The 25,769-nt window shown below is 34.6% G+C and overlaps 2 protein-coding genes across 3 annotated transcripts in view; one reads left to right on the top strand and one right to left on the bottom strand.

The window, feature by feature from the left end:
• The window catches only part of Flo2 (flotillin-2), a 152,008-nt gene that overhangs the window by 74,028 nt on the left and 52,211 nt on the right, over positions 1 to 25,769 (bottom strand). The window lies entirely within an intron of this gene.
• The window catches only part of LOC111502843 (glucose dehydrogenase [FAD, quinone]), a 39,177-nt gene continuing 14,676 nt past the window's right edge, over positions 1,269 to 25,769 (top strand). The window contains exons 1-4 of one of the 2 annotated variants that reach the window (XM_074174138.1): positions 1,269 to 1,592; positions 15,805 to 16,005; positions 21,422 to 21,592; positions 21,718 to 22,071. In XM_074174138.1, coding sequence (XP_074030239.1) covers positions 15,807 to 16,005; positions 21,422 to 21,592; positions 21,718 to 22,071 — 724 coding nt within the window. In that variant the 5' untranslated portion in view covers positions 1,269 to 1,592; positions 15,805 to 15,806. Of the gene's footprint in view, positions 1,593 to 10,095; positions 10,302 to 15,804; positions 16,006 to 21,421; positions 21,593 to 21,717; positions 22,072 to 25,769 lie in introns of those variants that run through there. The other variant, XM_074174137.1, reaches the window with a different exon arrangement.

Genomic DNA, 25,769 nt, shown 5'->3' with positions numbered 1-25,769 from the left:
CGGTTGTGGTTTAGTAGGTCTTCCGTGAATCTGGGCGATGGTTTCTTTATGAACCTTTCGCCTGCCTCATTCCTGGGAGCTTATTCCACCAATCTATTGATTCGGCTTGTATCCATGAATTTATGGTAGCTTTCGCTACCCCGCAGAAGGGTTCTAGGCCAATCATAGCCTTGGATGTGCCTTCACCGGCCTCCTCATTGCCCTCATGTCTAGGTTCCCAAGCTAGAGTGACCCTATTTTGGGTACTTAGCTTCTTGAGAGCGTTCAGGCAGCTTCCCACCAGTCTTGAGAAAACTTGAAATGAGCTGAGCGCCTTGATTGCCGCCTGGCTGTATACAGTGTTCGATAGCCGCTACTCCTGTCTGAAACACAGTTGCATTATGTTCGAGGCTGAGTGGGATTCTCGTCTTAGCTCTGCCTCCCTATACACCGGCTCTCACTCCTTCTTGGGTCTTTGAGCCATCTGTATACCAAGTTTCTTCTGCTTTCAACGGTGGGCCGTTTTGCCAGTGCTCTCCACTTGGTATGATGATTTTGGAATCATTTTGAAAGTTATACTGCGGAACTGTGTTATCTACGAGCATTTCTAGTATTCGATCTGTACAGTTTCAAGTATTCTGCACCATTCGAGCTTCTCTTTGTATGTAGTTGGGGTCGTTCTCATGGCTTCCGCGACACCACGCCAGCCTTTGATTGCTCCCCTATAAACAGTGTGATTAATCTACAGGAATATGCCATTCGAATACTACTAGTATCATTATTATTATCATTTCATACGCAGACCAAATCACAAATGATCAAATTCAAGATACTGACCTTGATATTGGAAGGAAACAGCGATATAACAACTAAGATGATAAAAAGATACTTTCAACTATGCGAATATAATAAATATAATGAACATACGAGTCGATAGAAGACACCAGGCGATGAAGAAGCATTAATTCGCCATATTGTATTCCATTTCATGAATATTAGATCTGAAGAATGAGAAGATGATCACATTAGAATTTAATAAGGATTTGAAAAATTTCAAAAATCGGTTGTTTCATTTGGAATAAAAATAATAGTTTCAATATTGGGAACGTGCATTTTTATTCAAGTGGAACTTGAAACGAAATGATCAAAATCATAAGGAACAATGAAATGAAATTGGCTCAATATCAATATTTCAGATATTTTTCTCACCGTATAGCATCGAGCACACATTTCACCTAAAGAACTGTAAATTGTGGTCGGACTCGAAGAGATAGTGAATATTTTCTTCGACATTTCTCCGGTAACTGTACAACGTTACACCAGAAGTCAGTCAAGTTCAAGAACAAGAACTATGTGCGATTGATCTTGAAGAATTCCGTTCGTAACGTGGTGGTGACGACGTGATTATAGATTGGGGCAAAGAGCCATTATATACTCATAACTGTGTTTTTAACAATCTCAATTCGGTCATAGATACAATGTGCGTATCGCTGAAAAAATTAGAGTGCTACATTATGCTGAAGTTATGTGATACTGTGACAAGTAAATGAATTAATCAGAAAATTGCAACTGAAGTTTAGTACAAATAGTTCGGTTGTGAAATTGTGACCTAGGTGAGTTGAATTGAAAAAGGGTTTTCAACTGCTTACCTCCTAGTAGCCGCAAGTAAATTGATATTAGTAACTGTTCTCATCTGCTTAACACTTGATGAATATACAGGGTGTTTCCTCATTACGTTACGGAACTTCCTTAGGTCGATTGTGTTTTCTTCATATCAAGCTTGGTTTTCGAGAAAAAAAAATCACTTCTAAAAACTATCCATGGGCAACATAAAATAAAAACCAAAACTTAATAATAAACAATTTCGACCTTGAAGTAAATGAGCAAAATGTCATCCTTCTGATAAAATACACCACTGCAATCGATTTGTCATTGATTTTACTACAGGAAAATTCTTGAGGAGCTCTAAGAGCGGTCCATGTGCGAAAGTTGCGATTCACCTTGGATTTGAATCGTTGGAGAATAAATTCAATTGAAAAAACATTCTCAGAAAGTTTATTTCACATATATGCAGGTATACAAATGAAAGAGTTCTTGAACAGTGAAGTTCGAGGTGTACTAAGTGGAACCTCAAAACGATGAGCAGCCACAGTCCGTCGCGTATTTCTGATATGTACCGTTCTTGGTTGAATCAAATGTGACAAGTCACTTGAGAGAATTCTGAGAAGCAGCCTTTGCAATTTCAGCGACATGATTATGCCAAGACATATTTGTGTCCATTTTAACCCCCAACAAACTAATTGAAGCAGAAAGCGGAATTGTCCGACCTGACATTATATCCTGTTCAGGGACATTTATCCTTTTGGAAAAAACCGATGCCTGGGTTTTCGTGGTATTGAATTGAATCTGGTTACTTTCACCCCAATGCGAAATCACCTCTAGATCTTCACTAAGATATGCAAACTCCTGCTTCAGGTGAATATGTGTATCCGCAGCCGATGTCCTGGAATCAAAATGAAATGACGAGACAAGTGTGCTGTCGTCAGCAAAGCAATGTATTGGACTTTTAGTTTTTTCCAATAAGTCGTTGATATACAATAAAAAAGAAGGTGACAGTATGGATCCCTGGGGAATACCCGAGTTGATGGTAAAAGTATTCGAGAGATATCCATCGACAACCACTTACAGGCAACGTCTTTCAGGAAGCTGAAGAGCCACACAAAAATGATCCGACAAGCCATAGCATCGAAATTCGGCCAGTAAACCCTCATGCCACACACTGTCATATAGTCTAGTTCACATGTACTTTTTTTTTGTAACATTTTTCAGCCCTGTCCAAAAATTACGACCAAGGTGTCATTCGATACGTATTTTTGCCCTTAAACTTTCATCAATGAATTTGCGTAAAAAAAGTCCCGACTCCCGAAACTGTATCTCGATTATTTATAATTTTTACAGAGCCCTGAAAATAGAGCCAAAAGCGGGTAGTCTGGCTTCCGCACGCCTTTCGTCACTCTGACATAAAAACAAAAAAAATTATTTAAACATATTAAATGTTACTATTGAGGAATGAAAAAATTCATGTAATGTTGGGATACATCAATAAACAATAATCCGCAGTCAAAACATTTTTATCCCAATTTTAACGTTAATTATAAATTTGTCAATTAATAACTTTTTCTGAATTGAAAGTTAATATAAAAATCCCTATAATTATTAAACTAAAACCCTGGCATTTTTTCCTTTGGTGCAGTTATCCTTAATAGGCAAAATAATAGATTACCGTTGCCAAAATAAAAAAATTGTTATTTTCAATTTTTTCATTAACAATTGAAAATTAAAATTTCATAAAAAATACATTACAAATTTTTTTTTTAAATTTTTTATTGTTTCAATGTCTCATGGCTAAAAACCAATTAATAATATTTTTTTTCAAATTTTTACAGATATTGTTAATAAATTTATTATAAACAAATACATTGTTTATAAGCAATTCAAATTTTTTTTTGCATTATGTTAATTGAAAAAAATCATGATTTAGAAAAAAAAATTATTTCTTAAAAAAAATTCTTTGTTGCTAAAAAATGCGTTTGTTAATTAACAATCGTTTTTTGCAGCTAAATATTAAAATTAAGGGACCGTTTTTTTTAAATCATAAATTCTATTGTTCTTCAAGGTTTTGAAAAAACTTTTTTTATTCTTTTTTTAATTGTTTATTTAAAAAAAATATTGTTACAAACAAATTATTTTTTTATATATATTTTGTCGATACTTTGTTCTATAATAAAAGTAACTATGTATTTTTTTTTTAATTTATTCTATTTTTTATAAAACTTTCAATATTGTAATACCTTGATACTTGTCCTTCGCTTTTATAATTATAATAACTTTCAAACTATTGCAGTTATGATAAATATGCTTCAAGTCTTTTTTGTTCATTATGAAGTTACTAACAATTTAAGCCTTTTACTAAAGTTGTAGTCCTATTATTTATTTAATTATTCACCGTTATTTATTAAAAAAAGATTTTTTTTTAAGTCTTTTCAACATAAACTTCGTGTGATTATTTGCACTTTTAGTAGATGTAGGATCATTAACATTCATTTATTGTCATATTTGTATGGAGTTTAAGAAAATTAAGTGAAGCAATCAGTCATTTTGTTAATTTAATTTTAATGAGTTTACTCATTAACCTTCTTTAAATTTCCGATGCTCACAATTTTTTCAAAACCTTAAAGAATAATAGAATTTATGATATAAACAAAATTATAATGTATTTTTTATAAAAACAATTTTTTTATTTTGGCAACGGTAATCTATTTTTTTGCCTATTAAGGATAACTTCACCAAAGAAAAAAAATACCAGGGTTTAAGTATAATAATTATAGGGATTTTTATATTAACTTTCAATTCAGAAAAAGTTATTAATTAACAAATTTATAATTAACGTTAAAATTGGGATAAAAATTTTTTGACTGCGGATTATTGTTTATTGATGTATCCCAACATCACATGAATTTTTTCATTCCTTAATATTTACATTTAATATGTTTAAATATTTTTTTTGTTTTTATGTCAGAGTGACGAAAGGCGCGCGGAAGCCAGACTTCCCGCTTTTGGCTCTATTCTCAGGGCTCTGTAAAAATTATGAATAATCGAGATAAAGTTCCGGGAGTCGCGACTTTTTTTACGCAAATTCATTGATCTTTTCAAATCTTTTTTCAAATTTCTAAAATTTTGAAAATTTTCCGAGATATTAAGAAAAAACTAAAGCCTCATTTTTTTTTCACTTAATTGTTTATAACTTTTGTAATTTTCATCGGCGCGTTTTCGCCTTGGTCGTAAGTTTTGGACAGGGCTGAAAAATGTCACCAAAAAGAGCTAACTCGAGTACATGTAAACCAGGCTAATAGGCCTTAGAAATATCAAGCGCAACAGCTCTTGACTCTCCATGTTTCTCGATTGCGTTATTCCAACCTATGGCACTAGATTGATACTGAAATTAGCCTTCATATTTTTTATCAAATTAGGAACTAAAGTATGTCAAGTAACGGTGAATTACCAATCAAACGGGAATTAATGAATTCAATAAATTGTTTATAACGAATAACTCAATAACGATTTGTGAAAATGAAATGAGAAAAACAACACTGGCAATGTTTCCAAATGGTATTTAAACGATTGAAATTTTTCTCATCATTCATTTGTTCTCATCATTCATTTGTTCATAATTAGTACTAAAAAATAATAATATCTCTTTTTAGGAGTGACAAATTTTGTGGGAAAGAGAGATTTCGCTTTCTACTACTTCATCTTGATACAAAAAAAGTGAGAATCTTCCAAAGAAAGGAAGAGAGCAATCAATTTCGAAAGAAGTAACTCTATATACATAGATGTGTAGATCATGCAAAGAAGTAATTTTCAGACACAAACTGGAAGAAAAACCCCCTGAAACAGCTACTTTCATATAAACATTGAATTACACGAAAGAAAAATTCTTTCGAAAGAAATATTTTTATATGAACACTGAATTATACAAAAACACTTTTCTCTACTCAGTTTGTATTCCAAACATTCGTTATGGAATTAAGTCAATTCTACACAGTATACTAAATGAAAGGTAAAAATTTCACTGATATGGAACACTGTCATGCTCACTGGTAGACATCGATGTTTCGCCTTAAGACACTTGCCCTAAGGCTCTTCAGTACCAAATTGGATAACATTATAGAAAAAACACACAATTCATTCATAATTTACGATTTTTATCAAATCATTGTCACGAAAACATACTACTAATTGTTAATTATGCAAACATCAACTGTCATCTGCGATATGGTATTCTTAACTGGAGTACTTGTACCTCTTGGTCACGTGTTCTCGCTCTACAAAAATTTTCTGTGAGAATTGTTGCAGGACTAAATTGGAAGCAGTCATGTAGAGAGGCTTTTAAGCGACTAAAGATCCTAACTTTGACAGGCTTGTATCTGTATGAACTATGTATATATGTATTACAAACATAAAGATACATTCTTCAATGGAACAGATCATCAATATGACACTAGATACAGAAATCTTCTTGTGCCTGCTGTGCATAGAACTAATCTATACTAAAAAAGTCACTTATATTTGGGATGCAAAGTTTTTGATCACCTCGATGTCTCTATCCAAACATCTCCAAATATTAATATTTTTAAATCCAGACTTAAAGCATTTCTTATTGAGAAGAACTGTAACAGTATTAGTGAATTTATGACATAATACTATATTTTATGAAGATGTTTTCTTGTTGACAATTCAAATGTTATAATTGTGCTGTTGTTTTTCAACTGACAGTTGTCATTCATACTATGACACTTTTAACCTTTTTCTTATTTGTTCTAGTTGTGTCTTTTTTAATTAAGTCGGTAGGTTCTATGAATTTTTTATATTTCTATATAATTATATATTTTACTTCTTTTATATTAATAATAACTTATGAAATTCATTTCTATATTAATTATGACGTTTTTGTCAGTTACTGCTGGAATGTATTCATACATTTATGCTTTTTAAATGAAAAATAAATATTTATTATTATTATTTTGTAGCGCCATCTGTGTGTTAACCTACGGAATTTTCAGCCCGCCTAATATCACAAATGCCATTGAAAAAAGTGTACCGTGAAAGTTTTATGTAAAAGCCCCAGATACAACGCCATCTTTATAATTAAATTAAAATAACAGCTAGCGTCGTTTCGATCTGCCATAGCTCTTAACAGTGGTACTAGGCTAGGTCATGTACGTTACAACTCGTCCCTAACGAGAACAATCTTAATAGAAAGATTTAACAGATTGTCTCTGGTCTGGATTCCTGGCCATACTGGCCTGGAAGGCAATGCGGCCTGCTGACTCCCTTGCAAAAAAGAGGGTGCTGCAAGCAGCAGGTTCTGGTCATCGGACCAGAACCGCTGCTTGCTGGGGACCGAATCAGGTTTTTAGAGTTCGGCAGAACTGTACTCTCACCATCTGATCTGAAGGATCACTCGCCATACAAACTGATCGGCTTCGTCAAGAAGCTGAGCTTATTTGGTAGAGTGTGAATATGTGTGAGACACAATAAACCCTTGCGGGTTGCGGTGGAGGGTCAAATACACCAACTTACTTTGGACCTAACCTAACCTTACCTAACGAGAACAATCCCTTAAGATGACGTATTGGTGAGGAAAGTCCTTATCGATCGACATATTTCAGTATTCATACTTTAACCCATTTACTGCCATGGTTTCGATAACGCAACATCAAAAATATAATAGACAAAATCGATTTTTTCATTAACTTTAATTGGTATCGAATAGTGAAATATCTAAATATACTGAAATTATTTTTTTTAGTACTGAAAAATATTTGAAATTTTTTACGTCGATAACCATTCTTTGATAATTTTCCACCAAAAAATTCGATAATGATAAAAAGTCATTATAAAATCATCGATTGACTTTTTTCATCATTTATCAAAATATTCATACGAAATAAACTTCCTCATTTCTTCCTCTCATTTGCCGAATGAGAATAAAATTATTGTGGAACATTTTTTCAAGTTGTTTGAATATATGGTTGCGAAAACGCAACATTGGTACGAACAGTTTAGTAGTTGTGGAAGTCGTCAATTTTCCTGTCGGAACTTGTAGTTTCACGTCTGGACGATTTCACTGTTCTTCCGTTGCGTAGGTACTAGGTAGGGCCATTTTATTCTCATATGCGCAGTGCTATAGGAATGTTGAGAAGGTTATCGTGCATTAGAATATCGTCATCTTGAGGACTGCAGAGTAATAGTGAGTATTTCTTGTTGCCCAATGTGCGTATTTCGAATATTCATAATTGTTTCAGAGTAGAATGAACAATAATGACTGGAAGAGACCATTGACTCTTCGAGAATTAGAAGCAATTGTTGAGGATCTGGACCTGAACGAGGCAAATGATATTGATATTTGTTATATACCACCCGAGGTCGATGATCTTACGGATGAGGAGAATATCGACGAGGATGTGACAGGTAAACTAGAAAATTTGTCTGTAGATTTAGCAGGAACGTTTGAAATAATGCATGTGGCTAACGATGGCGAATTTGAAGAAAATATGCCTCATGAGGCAGCCTTGCCTCCACCAAAAAAAGCGGCAAGGATGGAAGATATGATTTGGTGTAAAACACCTGTCGACTACGAGATTGATGCAACTTCAAATGAATCAATGGTTGAGGAACTTAATGGAAAATCAGTACTAGATTTCTTCAAGCAAATGTTTGATGGGGAAGTGATGCAGTTGATAATAAATAATTCCATCAAATATTCCAGAGATCATAACCGTCCCAATTTTGAGTTAGAACAGGGTGACTTAGAGATATTTTTTGGAATATTGATTTTGAGTGGATATCACACTCTTCCACAATTACAACTCTACTGGTCTTCTGATGAAGATAAAGGAGTTCAATTTGTGAAAGATGCAATGTCTCGAAACATATTTCTTGATATAAAGCGAGATATTCACCTTGCCGACAACAATCAGCTGGATAAGGAAGACAAATTCGCCAAAGTTCGACCACTAGTTGATATTTTGAATGCGAATTACTTGAAATATGGTGTTTTCAGACATCATCTGTCGATTGATGAACAAATGGTACCCTATTTTGGTCGTCATTCGGCAAAAATGTTCCTGAAGGGAAAACCGGTACGTTTTGGTTTCAAAATGTGGTGCCTAACTTCTAGTGATGGATATTTATACCAATTCATACCTTATGGTGGAAGAAATCCTCAAAAAGTCAGAAAAGAATTTGGTTTTGGTGAAGAGGTTGTTATTGATCTATCGAAAGTGCTAAAAACTAGATCAGCTCATAAGATTTATTTCGACAACTTTTTCACAAGTTATAAGCTACTAGTTCACTTGAAAAATGAAGGATATTTTGCAACTGGAACTGTACGCGAGAACAGGATTCTGAAATGCCCATTAGAGAACAATAAAACTATAGGAAAAAAAACTGCGTGGTAGTATGGATTCCCGTTACGATCACGTGAATGAAATTGGCATAGTACTTTGGAATGATAATTCCGTGGTAACAGTAGCAACCAATTGTGAATCTGTGCAGCCTCTTGTATCTGTGAAAAGGTACAATCGAAAGGAGAAACGCGAAACTTTGATTCTCCAACCTAACATGATTGCCAGATATAACAAATATATGGGAGGCGTTGATTTACATGATAACGCAATCGCAAACTATCGAATCAATATTCGTGAGAAAAAATGGTGGTGGCCATTGTTTATGAACATGTTAGATTATTCTGTGGTGAATGCTTGGAAACTTCACCGGCTTGTATATAGTGATAAGCCTATTTCGCAGCTGGATTTCAGGTCCGAACTTGCACGAAGCCTCATGAGTACCAACAAACGTAGGGCACAATCTATTCAAGGACGTGGTTCCACATCATCTCTACCATCTTCTGTCAGACTCGATAATGTTGGTCATATAATAGAAAAAAATTCAGAGAACTGGAGAAGACGATGCAGGTTATGTAAAAGCACAACGGTTTTCATGTGCAATAAATGTAGAATTCCAGTACATTCGAACTGTTTCAAGTAATATCATGAATTATATTTGGAAATTTTTTATGCATTTGTTACCAATGTTGCGTTTACGCAACTCAAAAAAATATTGTTTAGTTTATTATTATTTTTTGTTCAAACCCCAGAGATGTTTTAGTATATATGAATAAATATGTATATGTCAAAAAATTGGAGATTTTTCTGAAAATATTGGTAGTGGTTTTAAATGGGTTAAGAAAGGTTTCTCCATAAATAGCAACGGACTATGTACTCGTAAATGCTTAACCGCACGTACACAAAAAACTGTTATTACTATTTTGTAAATCATTGCAACCATTTTTCGAAACCGTCGATATAAAATAACGCGAGAGGAATAATTAATGAAACAATAAGAAAGATATAACTTTCTCTGCTATGCAATTTCATCGTCTCATTTGGTGGTGTAACGAAAAAAACGTGGAATCTTGAATCACAAAATTCCTACAAACTATATCAGTAATCAGCGATCCTTATTGGGAATTCGTCGATGAATTTTCACTCAAGATTGAATTGAATGAAATGTTCTGTCATTGTTCCTTCGCTTTGTAATAGTTTCGGTACGGGGATTTGGTAGAAAGTGATATGTGACCAAAATTGAAAAACATTTCGCTGGCCATATATCAAAAAAATTTGAATCATGTTACTTTTGTGTGTGGTGTCTTGCAGTTGATGTACTAAAATCCGCGATAATGGTGTTTTTTACCAGTGGTAAGTGGGAAAAAATTGTGGTTAACTGGTGTGCTACATGAAGATGTGTTATAGAAAAATCATCTAACGATAAATAAGCAAAAATGTTTATTAAAGATTGACACTCCAGGAGATATTATGTAACATCATACCTACTACGGATGAATGAAAGATATAGTCAGTTTGTGTATAGTTTGATAGATAATCATCTCACTCACTCAGGTGAGAATTTTGGAAATGTAATGTAGGTATGATTTCAACTGTATATCAATTGTAATAAAGGGCTTTTCATGATGAGCGTTAATTAGCCGTTTCTGGCAAACTATTCAACGGATCAACCTGAAAATTCCACAGTATGCATAAGTCAATATGACCTATACGCCTAAAATATTTTAGACGAAGCGGCGTTGTCGCTTCTACTATAAAGTAGCGGCTTCTTTGATTTATCAAATAAAACACCCCGTATGTAATATCATATCATGATTCATTATCACTTTGTCAACAAATTCATATACTATTTCCCTCTACCTATCTATTACCGTTTAGAAGATATAAATTAATTTCGATATTTTTTTTACCAAACATGAACTTTCATAAATGCTGATAATATTGAACTCTTTTGCACTAAAACGATCAAATTTGAAATGGAGTGGAGTGATACTATGAGGATCTTCACTCCGAGTCATATTTTCATTCGCCTCATACAGGGTCTTGAAAAAATGCAGATACTTTGATCTCATGAAAAAATTAATGGAACCCAATTTTTTCAAATGGAACACCCTGTATATTTCAACATTTTTGAGGTCTACATCCAATTTTAGATTAACTTGGTTCATATAATACTATTTCTATTTTGAACCGTTTTCGAGATAAACTGTTTCAAACGGAAATTGACATGGTTTCCTTGTTCATCACTTATTTTTGTAAAAAAGATTTCGTTTGATGTTTCTCAATTAGTCACAGATAATACAATGAAAAGATAATTATTAAAATACTCCTCAATCATTGAATGAAACTTCTCTTCAAACAATAGTTTTATTAACGCTGAAACACGAACTGAAAATAATAAACCCATAAATTAATGAGTTAATTTAATCGTCAGTGTATTTCAGAATATGTTCAAACACATTTCCACTTCTATTTAAACAACATATAATCTCTTCAAAAGATTGTCATGTGTAGCGCTTCTGATCAAGCCTGGAGTCAAACTATTGAAATAGGTTGTAACTCTCGATTTCATATCTTCCATTGTTGTTATTGGAGTAGAGTAAACCATATTTTTATTGAAACCCCACACGAAAAAATCCAATGGATTGCCATCTGGTGGTCCATTATTACCAATCCATCTGTCTACGAAGATTTCGGTTAAAGCTTCGCTGACTGAATGAGAATTATGGGGTGGAGCACCATCCATTTGGTACCATACACGTTCTCTTCCTGGTCTATTATTTAAAATAATTTGAATTCCTTTCCTTAGTAAATCTTCATATTTTGATGCATTCAAATTATCATCATAAAACTCGATATAAAAAATTGATTCATTCTTTATGGCACAAAATACATTGAATTTCCATCTTTCTTGAAAACCCCTTTGGCGGACAACATGGGGATTTTCTGGCGCCCAATAATGACTGTCGTGTCTATTGAAAACTCCATTTTTTGTGAACTTGGCCTCATCTGTCCATATGATATTGTCAAGGAAATGTCCATCCTCTTGAGTCTTGACAAGTAACCATTCAAAGAATTCCACTCTACGAGGTAAATCAGTCTCTTTCAAATGTTGGACACAGTAGAACTTATAGGGATGCCATTTATGCTTATTAAGAATTTGACAAATTGTCACGTAGGGTATACCTATCTCCCTTTTAGCCTCGTGCAGAGAAGCATTTGGAAATGCATGAAAGTATCCCAAAACTGTTATACCATTGTCATCATCATCCACTTTAGTCTTCTTACGAATGATTTTTGGGCGGAAGATTTCATTCAACCTACAGTTTTTTAGTAGTCGATTTATCACATTATTATTCGGCTTCGGAAGTTGTGGATATCTTTCATGGAATACTCGGCATATTCTACTTGCAATTCTATTGCACTCACCATAAATTAATAATACATTCAAGAAATCTTCATTACTGTAACCTAATCTTGACATTATTCTATTATAATTGGTAGCTATCACAATCAGTCAAACGAATCACAATCACCAACGAAAGTCTGACGTTAAATAATTGGTTTATTTATTTTTCCAAAGCACACTATTAAAAAATATTAATGTGTACTGTTGTACGTTAGAGACCAATACCTCAATGTATAGAAATTGTAACTTTTTCTAAGGTAGGTACATACCAATTTCGAATTGACTGATCTAAGACAGTTAAAAAACTGGATCAAAAAGAAATATTGCTAAGTAAAAAAAAATGCATTTTCAGTGCTTTTCTTACAGTCTTGGGTGACATTCCCGTCTGTTCTGATACTGATCGTGAGGAGCTCGTGGGCTCTGCAGCGAATGTTCCAAAATATTCAATTTGAGCTGCTTCATTTAGTACTCTGGGGTAAATCAAGCACAAAATCAAGCACATACTGGTAACATTACAATTTGGATGTTTTTCGTTAAAAAGACATGCCGCACTTCGTGCGCACTTTCCAACTTCTCCATAAATTACAATCATTTCAATTCTGTCTTGAAGAATGTAAATCTTTTTCAACACTTTTATACACTTATTAAAGTAATCACTAATTGAATAGAACTGACCGATACTTGATGAAAATCCATATTTAAAAAACTAATGAATAGAGTTAATCTATGATTTTCACTATAAGCATAGCTTCTTCAAGCATAGGTGAAGTTATGCTTGAAGAAGCTATTGTATAGCGAAACACGTGTCGCGGTTTTTGTAAAACCCTTATAGTGAAAATCATAGATTAACTCTATTTATTAGTAATCACTAAGCTCAGATCAGACCTTCTTTGAAGTATTGTCCTCTTTCATTTAGAGAACTAAGTTTATGTAGGGAACTTCTTGAGAACGTTTTTCCAAATGGATTTAATCTCCAGCGATTCAAATCCAAAGTGAATGGCTACTTTCGCATAGGCACCGCTCTTAGAGCGGCTCAAGAATTTTTCTGTAGTGCTTCTGTTTTGTCCTTGAAAAAAAATTGGCTTTGTCATGGCAGGATCGAACCTCTTCTGTGGAACAGTGCCGGCTGCTACTGACGCAATTTTTAATACATTTCCTCGATTTCCTCAGAAAAAGACTCTGCTGTGATGGCTTGAAGTGGTTGGAGAAAGTTATAGTGAATTACACCAGCCGCTGGTAACCATGTTCTTTTTTTGGCGGGTTTTCGCCTTTGGGAAGTGCCTGGATGTCATTTCGGTGTCCATCCATTGTCTTGAACGTCTCCTGTTATCGTAGAGGATCTACTTTTCATCACAAGTGACGATCCTATCAAAAAAAAGATAATTTTGGTTGCGCAAAACCAAAGAAAAACAGACTTTGAAACGTGACTATTTCTGTTGATCGTTCAAGTCGTGAGGCATCCACTTATCGAGCTTTTTGACCTTTCCAATACGTTTTAAACCATAAAAAATCCCATTGGAGCTGACTTCCATTCCTTCCGCCATCCGACGCACCTTTTGTGATGGATCAGTATTCACCAGAGTACCCAAATCCTAGTCCTGAATGTAGGTCGACCATTTCTTGGTTCATCTTCGAAGCTTAAATCTCCGGAACAAAATTTCGCAAACCAACGTTGAACAGTGCGTTCATTAACACTATCATTATCATATGCCTGGGTAATTTTTCGGGCTTTTTCGGTAGCTCTTGAGTTCAATTTGAATTCGTGAACTAAAACTAAAATTTTGAAAAAAAAATTAATAACATCAATGTATACAGTACAAAATTCTCTATCGCTCAGTATATACTTCGAGATAGTAAAATAAATATTTCAAATCAAAATATACTTTATTGTCCGAAAATTTGCATCTTATTGACAAAGTTCAAGATATAGATATAGAAAAGTTCCAAAAATATATAAATGTAAATATAAAAAATGTTCTAAAAATGTATAGATAAAACACCACCATATATAAAGTGATAGTACAAAGAATAAATTGCTAATTTATTGTCAAAAGGATTCGCTAAAATACTCTTCCAAACTATAATAGAATCAAACAACAATAAGGTTCTTCACCGCTTTTTTGAAATGAATGTTGCTTAGATTTGCAGATCTCATTTCCAATGGTAAATGATTGAACAACTTACCACCATTATAGTATATGGAATCCTTGATTAAATTCGAAGTTGGGATGTGAGGTCTGAAGGTATAATTGCTATTATGAGTAACAAAGTTAAACTTCGATTTATGTTTATAAATAAGGCAAACCGTCTCTAAGGTAAACAGTTCGATGACTGTTAAAATTTTATTGGCAGGGAACAACTTCCTGCACGATTCTCTGGGTTCTCTTCTGTAATATCAATACAGAAGAGAGAAGGGATGAGTTGCATGCTCCCCAAAAATGTATTCCATAACCTAGTCGAGATTCAATAAGTGCATGGTGAACGGTCTTTGCGATATGGAAACCCAACCCACTTGAAACTACTCTAACTGCGTAACATCCGGAGGAGATCTTACTCTTGAGTTGTTTAAGGTGTTCATCAAATTTCAGCCTATTTTCAATGAATACACCAAGAAATTTTATGTTTAATTTGTTTTGTAATATGGCAGCGTCTATTGAAATTTCATCAAGAGAGAGTAAATTTGCATCGCACCAGCTCTTCACCTTCTTCATTATTATTTTATTTAGTTTCACTGAGTTTTTTTCATTCCACAATATTGTAGTATCTTCCGCGAATAAAGTGAAACTACCAGATATGCCAATCATAGAGATGTCATTCATGTATAGTAGAAGTAGAGTAGAGCCTAACACAGAACCCTGTGGCACACCAGATTCAAACTAGGTGTTCGTTACACCTCTAGATCCATATTTATGAACTTCTTTTAATAACATTACAATCAAACACCTTTGGATTATCACAAAAATAGCGGCGACTACTTCACCAGCATTCAACTAAAGAAAATTTCATATAAAAAAGAGAAGATAGCATCATTTGCATCTGAAACCCAAATTGGTTTCTGCTTATAATACAGTGCAGTTTTAAGAATTCATCTAAACGTAGGTACTTTCTAATTTCTCTAATTTCTCAATAATGTTTGCTGAAGTCGGTATCAAGAAAATAGGACGCAGATTGGAGGGATTATCTAAATCACCAACTTTATGTAGTGGAATGACAACGGAAGTCTTCAGAGAAGAAGGAAATGAGCCAGTTCTGAATGAGGTATTGAGATATTGAGAGGTATTGCAGATACAAAAGCACATGACATCAAAACGGACAAAACTTTTGAAACAACTTACAAATTCACTCCAGATCGGAATGGTGTAACTTCTTTTCGTCAAGGTTTCGAGACAATTTAGCATCAACTAGTTCTTCATAATGCTGATTGATACATTTTTGTTTTTGTTACAGCGATGAGTGCTCTAGCAGCACCCTTCTATGGGTTCGGAGCTATAGGAGCATCGAATTTGGCCTTGGTTCTCCCAGCCCTGATGGCATCAATAGCCTATTTTCAGTATGAACAAATGGACCCAGAAAGTAGACCCATCGATGTCCTCACTGACGAACTGCTAGATCGATACGATTTTATAGTAGTGGGAGCGGGATCAGCAGGTAAACAACATTCTCCATGTTGATAAGTCAATTTTTATAAAAACATAAAATTATTTCAAGTAGGTTATTGATATTGGGCCTTCAGGCAATTTATTTTTTTCGTGAAGTGTACACATACCATCATTTTAGCCTTTTTCAATAATTTGGGATTTTTTTGTGGGAATTTTCAATGGTTCATGTTATACAAAATTCGAGTTCCAGAGCAGAATTATGGACATTTGAGAAATCTGAATTTTTTTTATGAGCTAAAACCGAGTTCAATATCTGGGTATAGTCGAAGTAACCAATATAGTAATCTTAAAGCTATCGGCGAACTCAAAGGCCAAAAAAAACAACACAAAGATTTAATGCCGCTAGGAATTACTCCACGTGGACTGAAGAATTGGCGGTTCGTATTGAATAATTTTTACTAACCAAGTTTTATGATTGGCTGAAGAGTCATAAAATTGAATTTGAAGTCATGTTACGGTGACGAATAGAATGCAAGCCGTCGTGTTGTCAATGTTCAGTTCAGGAACTGATCGCGATTTGAGTATTGAAATTCGATATTGGTGCAGTTACCTAAAATTTTTGTTATTTGTTTCAATGCATATAAGTATCTACGTATCAAGTTTGGTTTCGAGGAAAAAAAAACTTTACAAGCAACATTAGATTTGACGAAAATTCCTTTCTCAACTGTACGTAAAATAGTCAAAAACAAACCTTATTAACGCAAGACGCAATTTGATGCGGGATTACCAAAACATTCAGATGTTCATCTGATAAAATCATTTAAAAAAACAATATACGACCGTTACAAAAGCAATGAGATTCCTACATTTGAAATCATAAGGAAGACATTGAATATTTTCGGCCATAACGTGCTGTGACAAAACTCTTCAGAATTGGATAAAGAAACTAAGATTTAGATTTAAATTAATGAACAATTGTCAATCAGTTATGGAAAGCAGAGAATAGTGGAATTGCGTAACAAATATTCAGAACAAATAACTAAATATAGATAAGAACAACGGCAAATTTTCTATTTGGACGAAACTTAGTATGATACTCACGACACAGTTACGAAAGGGTGGACTGATGGTTCGAGAATGTGTACGCCTGCAAACAAAGGATCTCGACTATAATTGTGCATTGCGGAGGAAGTGAAAGATGGGTCCCGAATTCTTTAAAATTATGTAGAAAAAACTTGAGGACTGCAATGTTGACTATCATAAGTACATAAAAGTTAATATTTTTGAGGAATGGTTTGAAAACACATTGACCCCAAATTTGGATGCGAATAGTGTAATATTTCTTGACAACGCTTCCTATCATTCGCGACAGCTCATCAAAGTACCGAATAGAAATTCTAGAAAAGATGAAATACAAAGTTTTTTAATGGATAACATTTTGTATTTTGAAGATAACTATAACAAAAAACCAACTACTTGAAGTATGGACACACCATATTGAGACTTCCCCCTATTTTTGTGTTTTCAATCCCATCGAGTTGATTTGGGGAAAATTGAAACAAAGCATCAGACGTAAAAATAATTTTACAAAATTCTAATATTACCGAAGAAGACTGGCAAAAAAGGATTAAAAAAGTAATTTTAGTTGAAAAAGACTATATGGAGATTGGACACTTCCATATCAATGGTGTTAATAAATTCATTATTGATTTAAATGACGACAGTGATAGTGAAACGGAGTATATGGAAGAGAAATTATTAGAAGCTTTCGAAAAAAGTTAGTAAAGTGTTTTTGAAGCGATCGATTGTATATATATATATATATATATATATATATATATATATATATATATATATATATATATATATATATATGTGAGTAAGTAGTTAGGTTAGGTTAGGTCACAAGTGAGTGGGTCTATTCGAGCCTCCACCGCAACCCGCTAGGGTTTATTGTGGTTCACACCTATTCAAGTGCGAGTAAGTAGAAAAATTTTCAATCATCACTCTGTTATTTGAATCCCTACTTTCCCTACTTTCCCACTCATCTTTCCCTCTCAGAAATGATTATTGAATAATAAAATTAGTTAGCTCCCTAAGTATTTTATTAAAGGGAAACTGCTGGAAGGTAGAGGGCACTATATCGTTTACTTGAACTATAATTATTTAAAGTTATGGTCTGTTTCCCGGTGATATAAAAAAGCTTGAATTGTACGTTATTCACAGGTACATTTTTATTGAAAGACGTATTTCAGGTGTAATTGCTCAGTATCCTCAGTTTTAAACATACAATATAAATCTGAACGTTGGAAATGAGTAATAGGTACATGCAAAAAACAAGGTTCATTATTATATCTACAATGATAACCATAAGTACCATAACAAAAACGCTACATATGAATAAAAGTTATTCATTTATTTATACATATATATATATATATATATATATATATATATATATATATATATATATATATATATATATATATATATATGCTCCTGTTGGTGGCTCCGTGCATTTGTATTTCTATATTTCTATCTTTTGGTAACCAAGTGTTGCCCATTCTTACACTTAGCTGCACCATACTGATGATGGGCCAAAAGCCCGAAACACGTGTCTATGGTTTGCCACTTTCATGAGTGCTATGTCCGATATTAACTTTAGAGTATGGTAGAATATGATGTGTTGTTTTGTGATGATGATGTGGTGTTTTTTCGACTATCGAATAGTACACAACGGATGAACACCCGGAAAAACAACACATCATATATATATATATATATATATATATATATATATATATATATATATATATATATAGAATTAGCTGAAGTAGAAAGATCTACTCTCAGAGATGGAACAGAAAAAATGTCGAGCTAACAACTTGCAGAATTGCATTTGATACACATGTTAAGCAGAGGTGAACGTTTCAGAATATTTGGTGTTGGTGGTGTTGGCAGATGAAAGGGATTAACCACTTCAGAGGTTAGTCTAGGTACATTGAAATTAAGTTTTTGCAGAATATGTGGGTCGAAAATTAAAATATTTATCAGTTTAAAAGGAAACATTTTGGAGTGACAATCACGACGGCAACTCAAGCTATTCATAGCACGTCTCCAATTGGAGGATAGATATTATCTTATCTATTGGAGAGAAGTTTTACGAAACGCCGTTGTATCGATTCAACTTTCTCTGGATACAACTGATGAGATGCATATTCTAATTTTGATCTGACGAAAGCATAGTATAAGGTTTTCGATGTAGATGGATCCAAATCTCTGGAGATTCGTGCAATAAATCCATACATTTTGTTTGCAGCAGACAGAATGGCTTCAATACGTGGTACGAAGGAAAGTTTTGTGTCGAAGGTAACACCTAGATCTGTGGATGTGAGAGGCCGTAATAAGTATTGAAGCATTGCTGTTCATTGCTTCACAAAGAAATGAAAAAAAAATAATAAGACATGTAGACAAAGGGAAAAAACAAATAATAAAATTGTTAACAGAGAGAATACCATGAAAAAAACAATTAGTCCCAGAAAAGTTTTTTGAGTTTTCTTATGGATTAATTTCTCACTAGAAACTTTTCGATTTTTTCAAGGTAACCTGCCAGTTATTTTTATTACGTCCGGTAGATATTTAAATCAAGCTACGACACAGATCGATGAGCTATAGTATATTCAGATCATGAAAACTAATTCTCTGGTATAAAATCGAAATCGAAGTTATATACAATTTATATTTAGAAAAAAGAAGTTGATACAAACTGGACAAGGATTTCTAAAAATTATATCTAGTTATCATATGGGTTCCATTACAACTATAGTGTTTGCACTCTCGACCAAACTACTTGTCGGTCAATTGACAACCAATGCGGCATCTCCGTTGAAAATATACTGAAACAAGCAAAAATTCCGAAAATCTCAGCAAACAGATTCTTTGTGTGGAACAGTTCATCTCTTTTGGAATTTGTTGTAGTTTAATCTTGTCACTTTCATATATTTCTTAGTTATTTACTATGCCTGACTTCTCAACCAACTCATAATGGTTGCGGGAGAGTAAAATTGCTAAATCATTTTTTTTACCGAAGTATGCGCTAGTCAGGCCCTATCCCCCGATGCCCTGATACATTCGGGAGGGCGCGCCAGCATTATTAACCAAAGACCACTCCCAACACCGTGGGGCGAGTGATCATTAGGTCCGAGAATCATGTGCCCTGAGCAAGCGCAGTGATCCAAGAATGACAGCCTTCTACATCTGTCCGGCTAAGATTTCTGCCTTAGTGCGGCATACCGTTATGATTTTAAGACTCTAGAGTAGAGAGGGCATCATTCCACCAAGGACTCTAATAATCAGAACAACTATCTTGACAGAGTGGTCTGGATAGAGTCTGCGGAGTTCGAAGAGAAAATCTTGATATTTTAACCGTTTTTCCTCCTCCTTTCGGACGGTATTCGTCTCGCTAGCAGCTGAAAACTCCACGACAAATATCGTCTTGCTCTGGTGGTTAAGAAGGACTACATCAGGCTTATTAACTTGTATGAGCCTGAGGGTGGGGAACGAATAGTTCTAATGAATTCGGCACTTCTCGTTCTCCACAATGGATTCAATATCCTCCGGAGCGTAGGTCAACAACGGTGTCTCGTCAATACCTTAAGAGTGCCGTAGATGGTAATATAGCACTCTTAGGGCCGCGTTATCTCCATGGATATAGGTCGAGACCGCATATGTTGGACATGCTAATAGCAAGTGCATTAGGGCCTGGAAAGTCTCGCGGCAGTCCCTGCACCTTGTGTCAGGAAGCTGTATGCGGTAGACTAAGGTGTTGAAGACACCATCTTGGCAAGCCATGATGAACCCCTCAGTTTCCGATTTCAGTCCACTCGACCTAAGGAACGGGAAAGTTAGGCGCTTTGATAAGCCAAGGTCTTCAATGTCATTGAAGAAGACCCCATGCATTGGCTCATCCTTGTGTTTCCACAGAAGTGAGGTGATCTCTGTCGCTTTTTTATGAGCTTTCTGCTGAACGGGTTTCAACTCGGTGATCACCTCGTTCAGTGAACCAAACCGAGTTTATCAGCTGCTCGGACAGCAGCACTCAAGAGAAATGCTCCGATTCCTGTTCTCTCATGGTCGCGGACCATGCAAAGAAGGGGTCCGAAATCCTAACGACTTTACAGGCTACATCCAGTATCATTCTGTTATGTAGACATTCCAAACTCAAAAGTCCACGGCCTCCCTGTTGTCGGAGGAAGTACAACCGTGGAACGGACAACTTGGGATGCGAACTCTTATATAGTCATTATTTTTCGGGTCTTTACGTCGAGTTGATACAGCTCTTCCCGACTCCACTTCACTACTTCAAACGAGCAGAGTATCATTATTATTATTAGACTTTTTGCAGTTTGATGGATATACCTCCAATTCTTCCATTCCATCTCTGGATTAAATATTTGTGTTTTCAGGTGCTGTCGTCGCAAATAGATTAAGTGAAGTTGAACGATGGAAGGTTTTATTGCTGGAAGCAGGAGGCGACGAAGCCGAAATTTCCGATGTCCCACTGATGGCCGCATACTTACAATTATCTGCACTAGACTGGAAATATAAGAGCGAACCCCAAGGACAGGCATGTTTGGGTAAAATTTCACTCATTCAAAAAGTTATACGCTGACAATCAGATCATCTCCCAAAACACTATCAAAATCACTTTTCAAGCAATGATCCCTTTCACAAAGTCTGATTTCCTTCAATGAAATTTCAGCCATGAACAATGGAAGATGTAATTGGCCAAGAGGTAAAGTCATAGGCGGCTCTTCTGTACTCAACTACATGTTGTACCTACGTGGGAACAAGAAAGACTACGATCTTTGGGAATCTCTAGGAAATCCAGGTTGGGGGTCCAAGGACGTGCTCTACTACTTCAAAAAATCCGAAGACAACAAGAATCCATATTTGACAAAAACTCCTTATCATTCCACCGGAGGCTACCTTACCGTTTCTGAGGCTCCTTATCACACGCCTCTGGTCGCTGCTTTTGTTGAAGCCGGAAAGCAATTGGGGTACAAAAATAGGGATATTAATGGAGAGTATCAAACCGGTTTCATGATGGCACAAGGTATGCATTTGAGAGAAACTTTGGAATGGATATAACCCAACTAGCAATTTCGTATTTTATAATAGTTGCGGAAACGTTTCGGAGAAACAAATTATAAAACTGCATTTCTCCCAGAAATGTTTTCAATATGTTTATAAAACTGCTATAAATAGGAAATTGGCACCGTTTTATAAAACATTATAGTTATCATCGATATTTTGTAAGGCCTTTTACAAACACTACAATACAGTTTTATAAACATTTTGGCAGTTACTATAAAATTTGTCTGACGCTCTTAAGAAGTAGTTTTGTAAAGACTTTTGCAACATATTTAAGCGATACTTATAAAATAATCAGAAGACAATTTTATAAGAGTTTTTTAGTAGTTCCAAGTAGGTGTTATAAAATATAATACAGCCGAAAACGATAACCATAAAATAAAAAAGTGCTAAGAATGTTTTCTTGAAGATGCAAGAAGTAATTTTGTATTGGACACCAGGAAAATATAATAGATATGTCACCAACTGAAAACTAACAAATAGAAAGGTTGAAGCCATTTTAAAATTTCACTACTGCACTCATAAAACTGTTAAAGACATTGTTTATGCTTCGAAGATTGATATTTTTACTGCAAATGAAATTTTATTGACAAATATATAGCCTATTATTAGCAAAATTTAAGCGCGCCACTCATTTATAAATGTTATCGGTAAAATTATTAATTATACAAAAATTCACTCTGTCGACGTATTAATTTTCTAGTCGCAAACTTAACTCACTTTATTCTAAATAATATAATGTTATAATATTTATGTACTTTTCAGCTGTAAATATCACTATATGTGCGGTATTTCATATTTTCAACTCATCTAATTTCAGTTCCCGGATCGTTATCATTACAAATGGCGTCGTTCTATAAAATGAATTGGTAAGCATTTCAACGTATTTTAGCTACTATGTTACCCCTATAAAACTGTTAAGAAACACTTAGTTCTGGGAGTGATGGTATTGCGGCAGAGTCGGACTACTTTTAAAGCTTTAGGTTTCTACAAAAATGCTAGTATGAATAAAAGATTTCTCACATATAGTTTGGATAAATATTATCTGACTTTGATGTTTTGGCTGAAAAGTTTCTTTCATCGATTATAAAGGCTAAACGACGGGTTTTAACCATTATCATAACCTTTTCCTGATTTTCGCAAGAAAAAATTGAAGCACTAGGTTAGGTGGGATAATTTAAAGTGTTTTTTTAGTATTTCCAATATACAGGGCGACTCAAAAAGCTTCCAGAAAGTTTTTTATGGAACACCAAGTCATTTCTACGTCTGTTTGAAGCACTTCGAACTGAATCTAAAACTATTATATACCCCCCAATAAATGTTCAAAATGGCTGAATTATACAGAAGATACTTTTCTCTACTCAGTTTGTATTTCAAACATTTGTTGTGGAATAAGAATCAGATATCATTCACATGAGTTCTACTTTGAATGAATGGTAATAAATTGTACTCACATAGAACACTGTCACCCTCACTGGTATACACCGATGTTTCGCCTTAAGACACTTGCCCTAAGGCTCTTCAGTACCACTGAGGGTGACAATGTTCTATGTGAGTACAATTTATTACCATTCATTCAAAGTAGAACTCATGTGAATGATATTTGATTCTTATTCCACAACAAATGTTTGAAATACAAACTGAGTAGAGAAAAGTATCTTCTGTATAATTCAGTGTTCATATAGAAGTATTTGTTTCGAAAGAATTATTTTCTTTCGTGTAATTCAATGTTTATATGAAAGTAGCTGTTTCAGGAGGACTTTCTTTCAGTTTGTATCTGAAAGTTACTTCTTTGCATGATCTACACATTCATGTATAGATTTTCAAATTGATTACTTCCTTCCTTTCTTTGGAAGATTCTCTCATCCCTTTTTTTGTATCAGATGGAGTAGTAGAAAGCCAAAAACTTTCTTTCCCAAAAAATTAATCACTCCTAAAAATATAACCCCTTCAATTCAAACTGTATTATGTTCACCGATCATCTAATACGATCAATTAGCATTTTGGAAGTAATTATAAAATACTAATAAAATAAAACTGTTGCAACACCATGGAATTATAAAACAACTTTGCTGGTTGGGAATTATTAACTTATTTAGAATAAGCATTTTCATTAATGTATGACATCTGCGAACCTGCAAATAGTAGTCCTGAAAAGCATTTGTTCTGTGGAAAAGTTAAATTTGCATTCCATCAACGAAAACACTTTTTTTGAATATTCATTGATCTTACACATTTCAACATCAATAAAAAAATCCCCCCATTTTCCATACTGTTATTTCCTGGCAACCTATACTAGAGAAATCTCCATTTACTGACTATGTCACAAAGGAAGATTTCAACATTTTCCTTCAAACACGGAGACAGCTTGGAGATCTATCTACTTCACAGCAAAAAGGTCGAAAGAAACAACATACCCTTGTCCAATAAAAGTTCGGCAAAGTCACTCACTTCAAAGCATCATGCTTTCAGAATATTTTTTGGGAACCCAAAAATAAAATGTGTGCAAGAGTCCAGATGTTGTATTCCGTCCGGATCCAATCAAAGAAATCTTTCTTGGCCTCAGTTTTCATTTCTAAAAAGATCTTTGAACTCTCAGCTGCACACTTTCCTGTCCAATACAATAACGCCATCGCAACATGGAAAATCAAGAGCTATTGCGCTTGATATTTCTAAGGCCTTTGACCGTTTATGGCATGAGGGTTTGCTGGCTAAACTTCGATGCTATGGCTCGTCGGATCATTTTTTTGCATAGCTTTTCAGCTTCCTCAAAGAACGTATCCTAAAAGTAGCCATTGATGGCCACTTTCAGGGTACCATCAACGCAGGTGTTTCCCAGGGATCCATATTGTCTCCAACTCTCTTTTTATTGTATATCAACGACTTATTGGAAAAAACCAAGAATCCAATATATTGCTTTGCTGACGACAGCACAATTGTCTCGTCATTCCACTTGGATTCCAGGAAATCGGCAGAGGAATGTTGCATATCTTAATGAGGATCTAGAAGTGATTTCGAATTGGGGTGAAAGTAATCAGGTTTAATTCGATGCCACACACCCCAGGCATCGATTTTCTCCAAGAAGATAAATGTCTCCGAACTGGATATAATAGACAATTCAGCTTTCTACTTCGATAAGTTTGTGGGATTTAAATGGACATCAATATGTCTTGGCACAATCATGTCGCTGGAATCGCAAAGGCTGCTTCTCAAAAGCTTGGAACACTGTTCTGATCCAGAAAACTGTACACACCTTAGCCACTTTTGATGGTTTATCAAGCTCAGATAAGATCTTCTTTGGAATATTGTTCTCATGTATGGAACCCCGCTCCTAAGCTTTTCTGAAGATTCTGGATTCCATTCAGAAAAAAGCCAATCGCGTAATTGGATACACGAACGTCACTTGCAACCTTAATAGTCTGGAATGTCGAAGAAGAGCGGTACATTTCAGAAATACGCGACGGACTGTGGCTCCTCATCGTTTTAAGGCTCAACTCAGTATTCCCCGAACTTCACTGTTCAAGAACGTTTTTCTAAATTAATTTAATCTCCAGCGATTCAAATCCAAGGTGAATCGCTACTTTCGCACAAGCACCGCTGTTAGAGCGCCTTAAAGACTTTCCTGCAGTGATTGTGTTCTGTCCTGAAAAAAAAAGTAAT

Source organism: Leptinotarsa decemlineata, unplaced genomic scaffold (assembly GCF_025532065.1).
Source record: "Leptinotarsa decemlineata unplaced genomic scaffold, Ldec_3_MD MMD2_tig00000505_RagTag_RagTag, whole genome shotgun sequence".
Classification (NCBI taxonomy): domain Eukaryota; kingdom Metazoa; phylum Arthropoda; class Insecta; order Coleoptera; family Chrysomelidae; genus Leptinotarsa; species Leptinotarsa decemlineata.
This window is presented reverse-complemented; position numbering and strand designations above follow the sequence as displayed.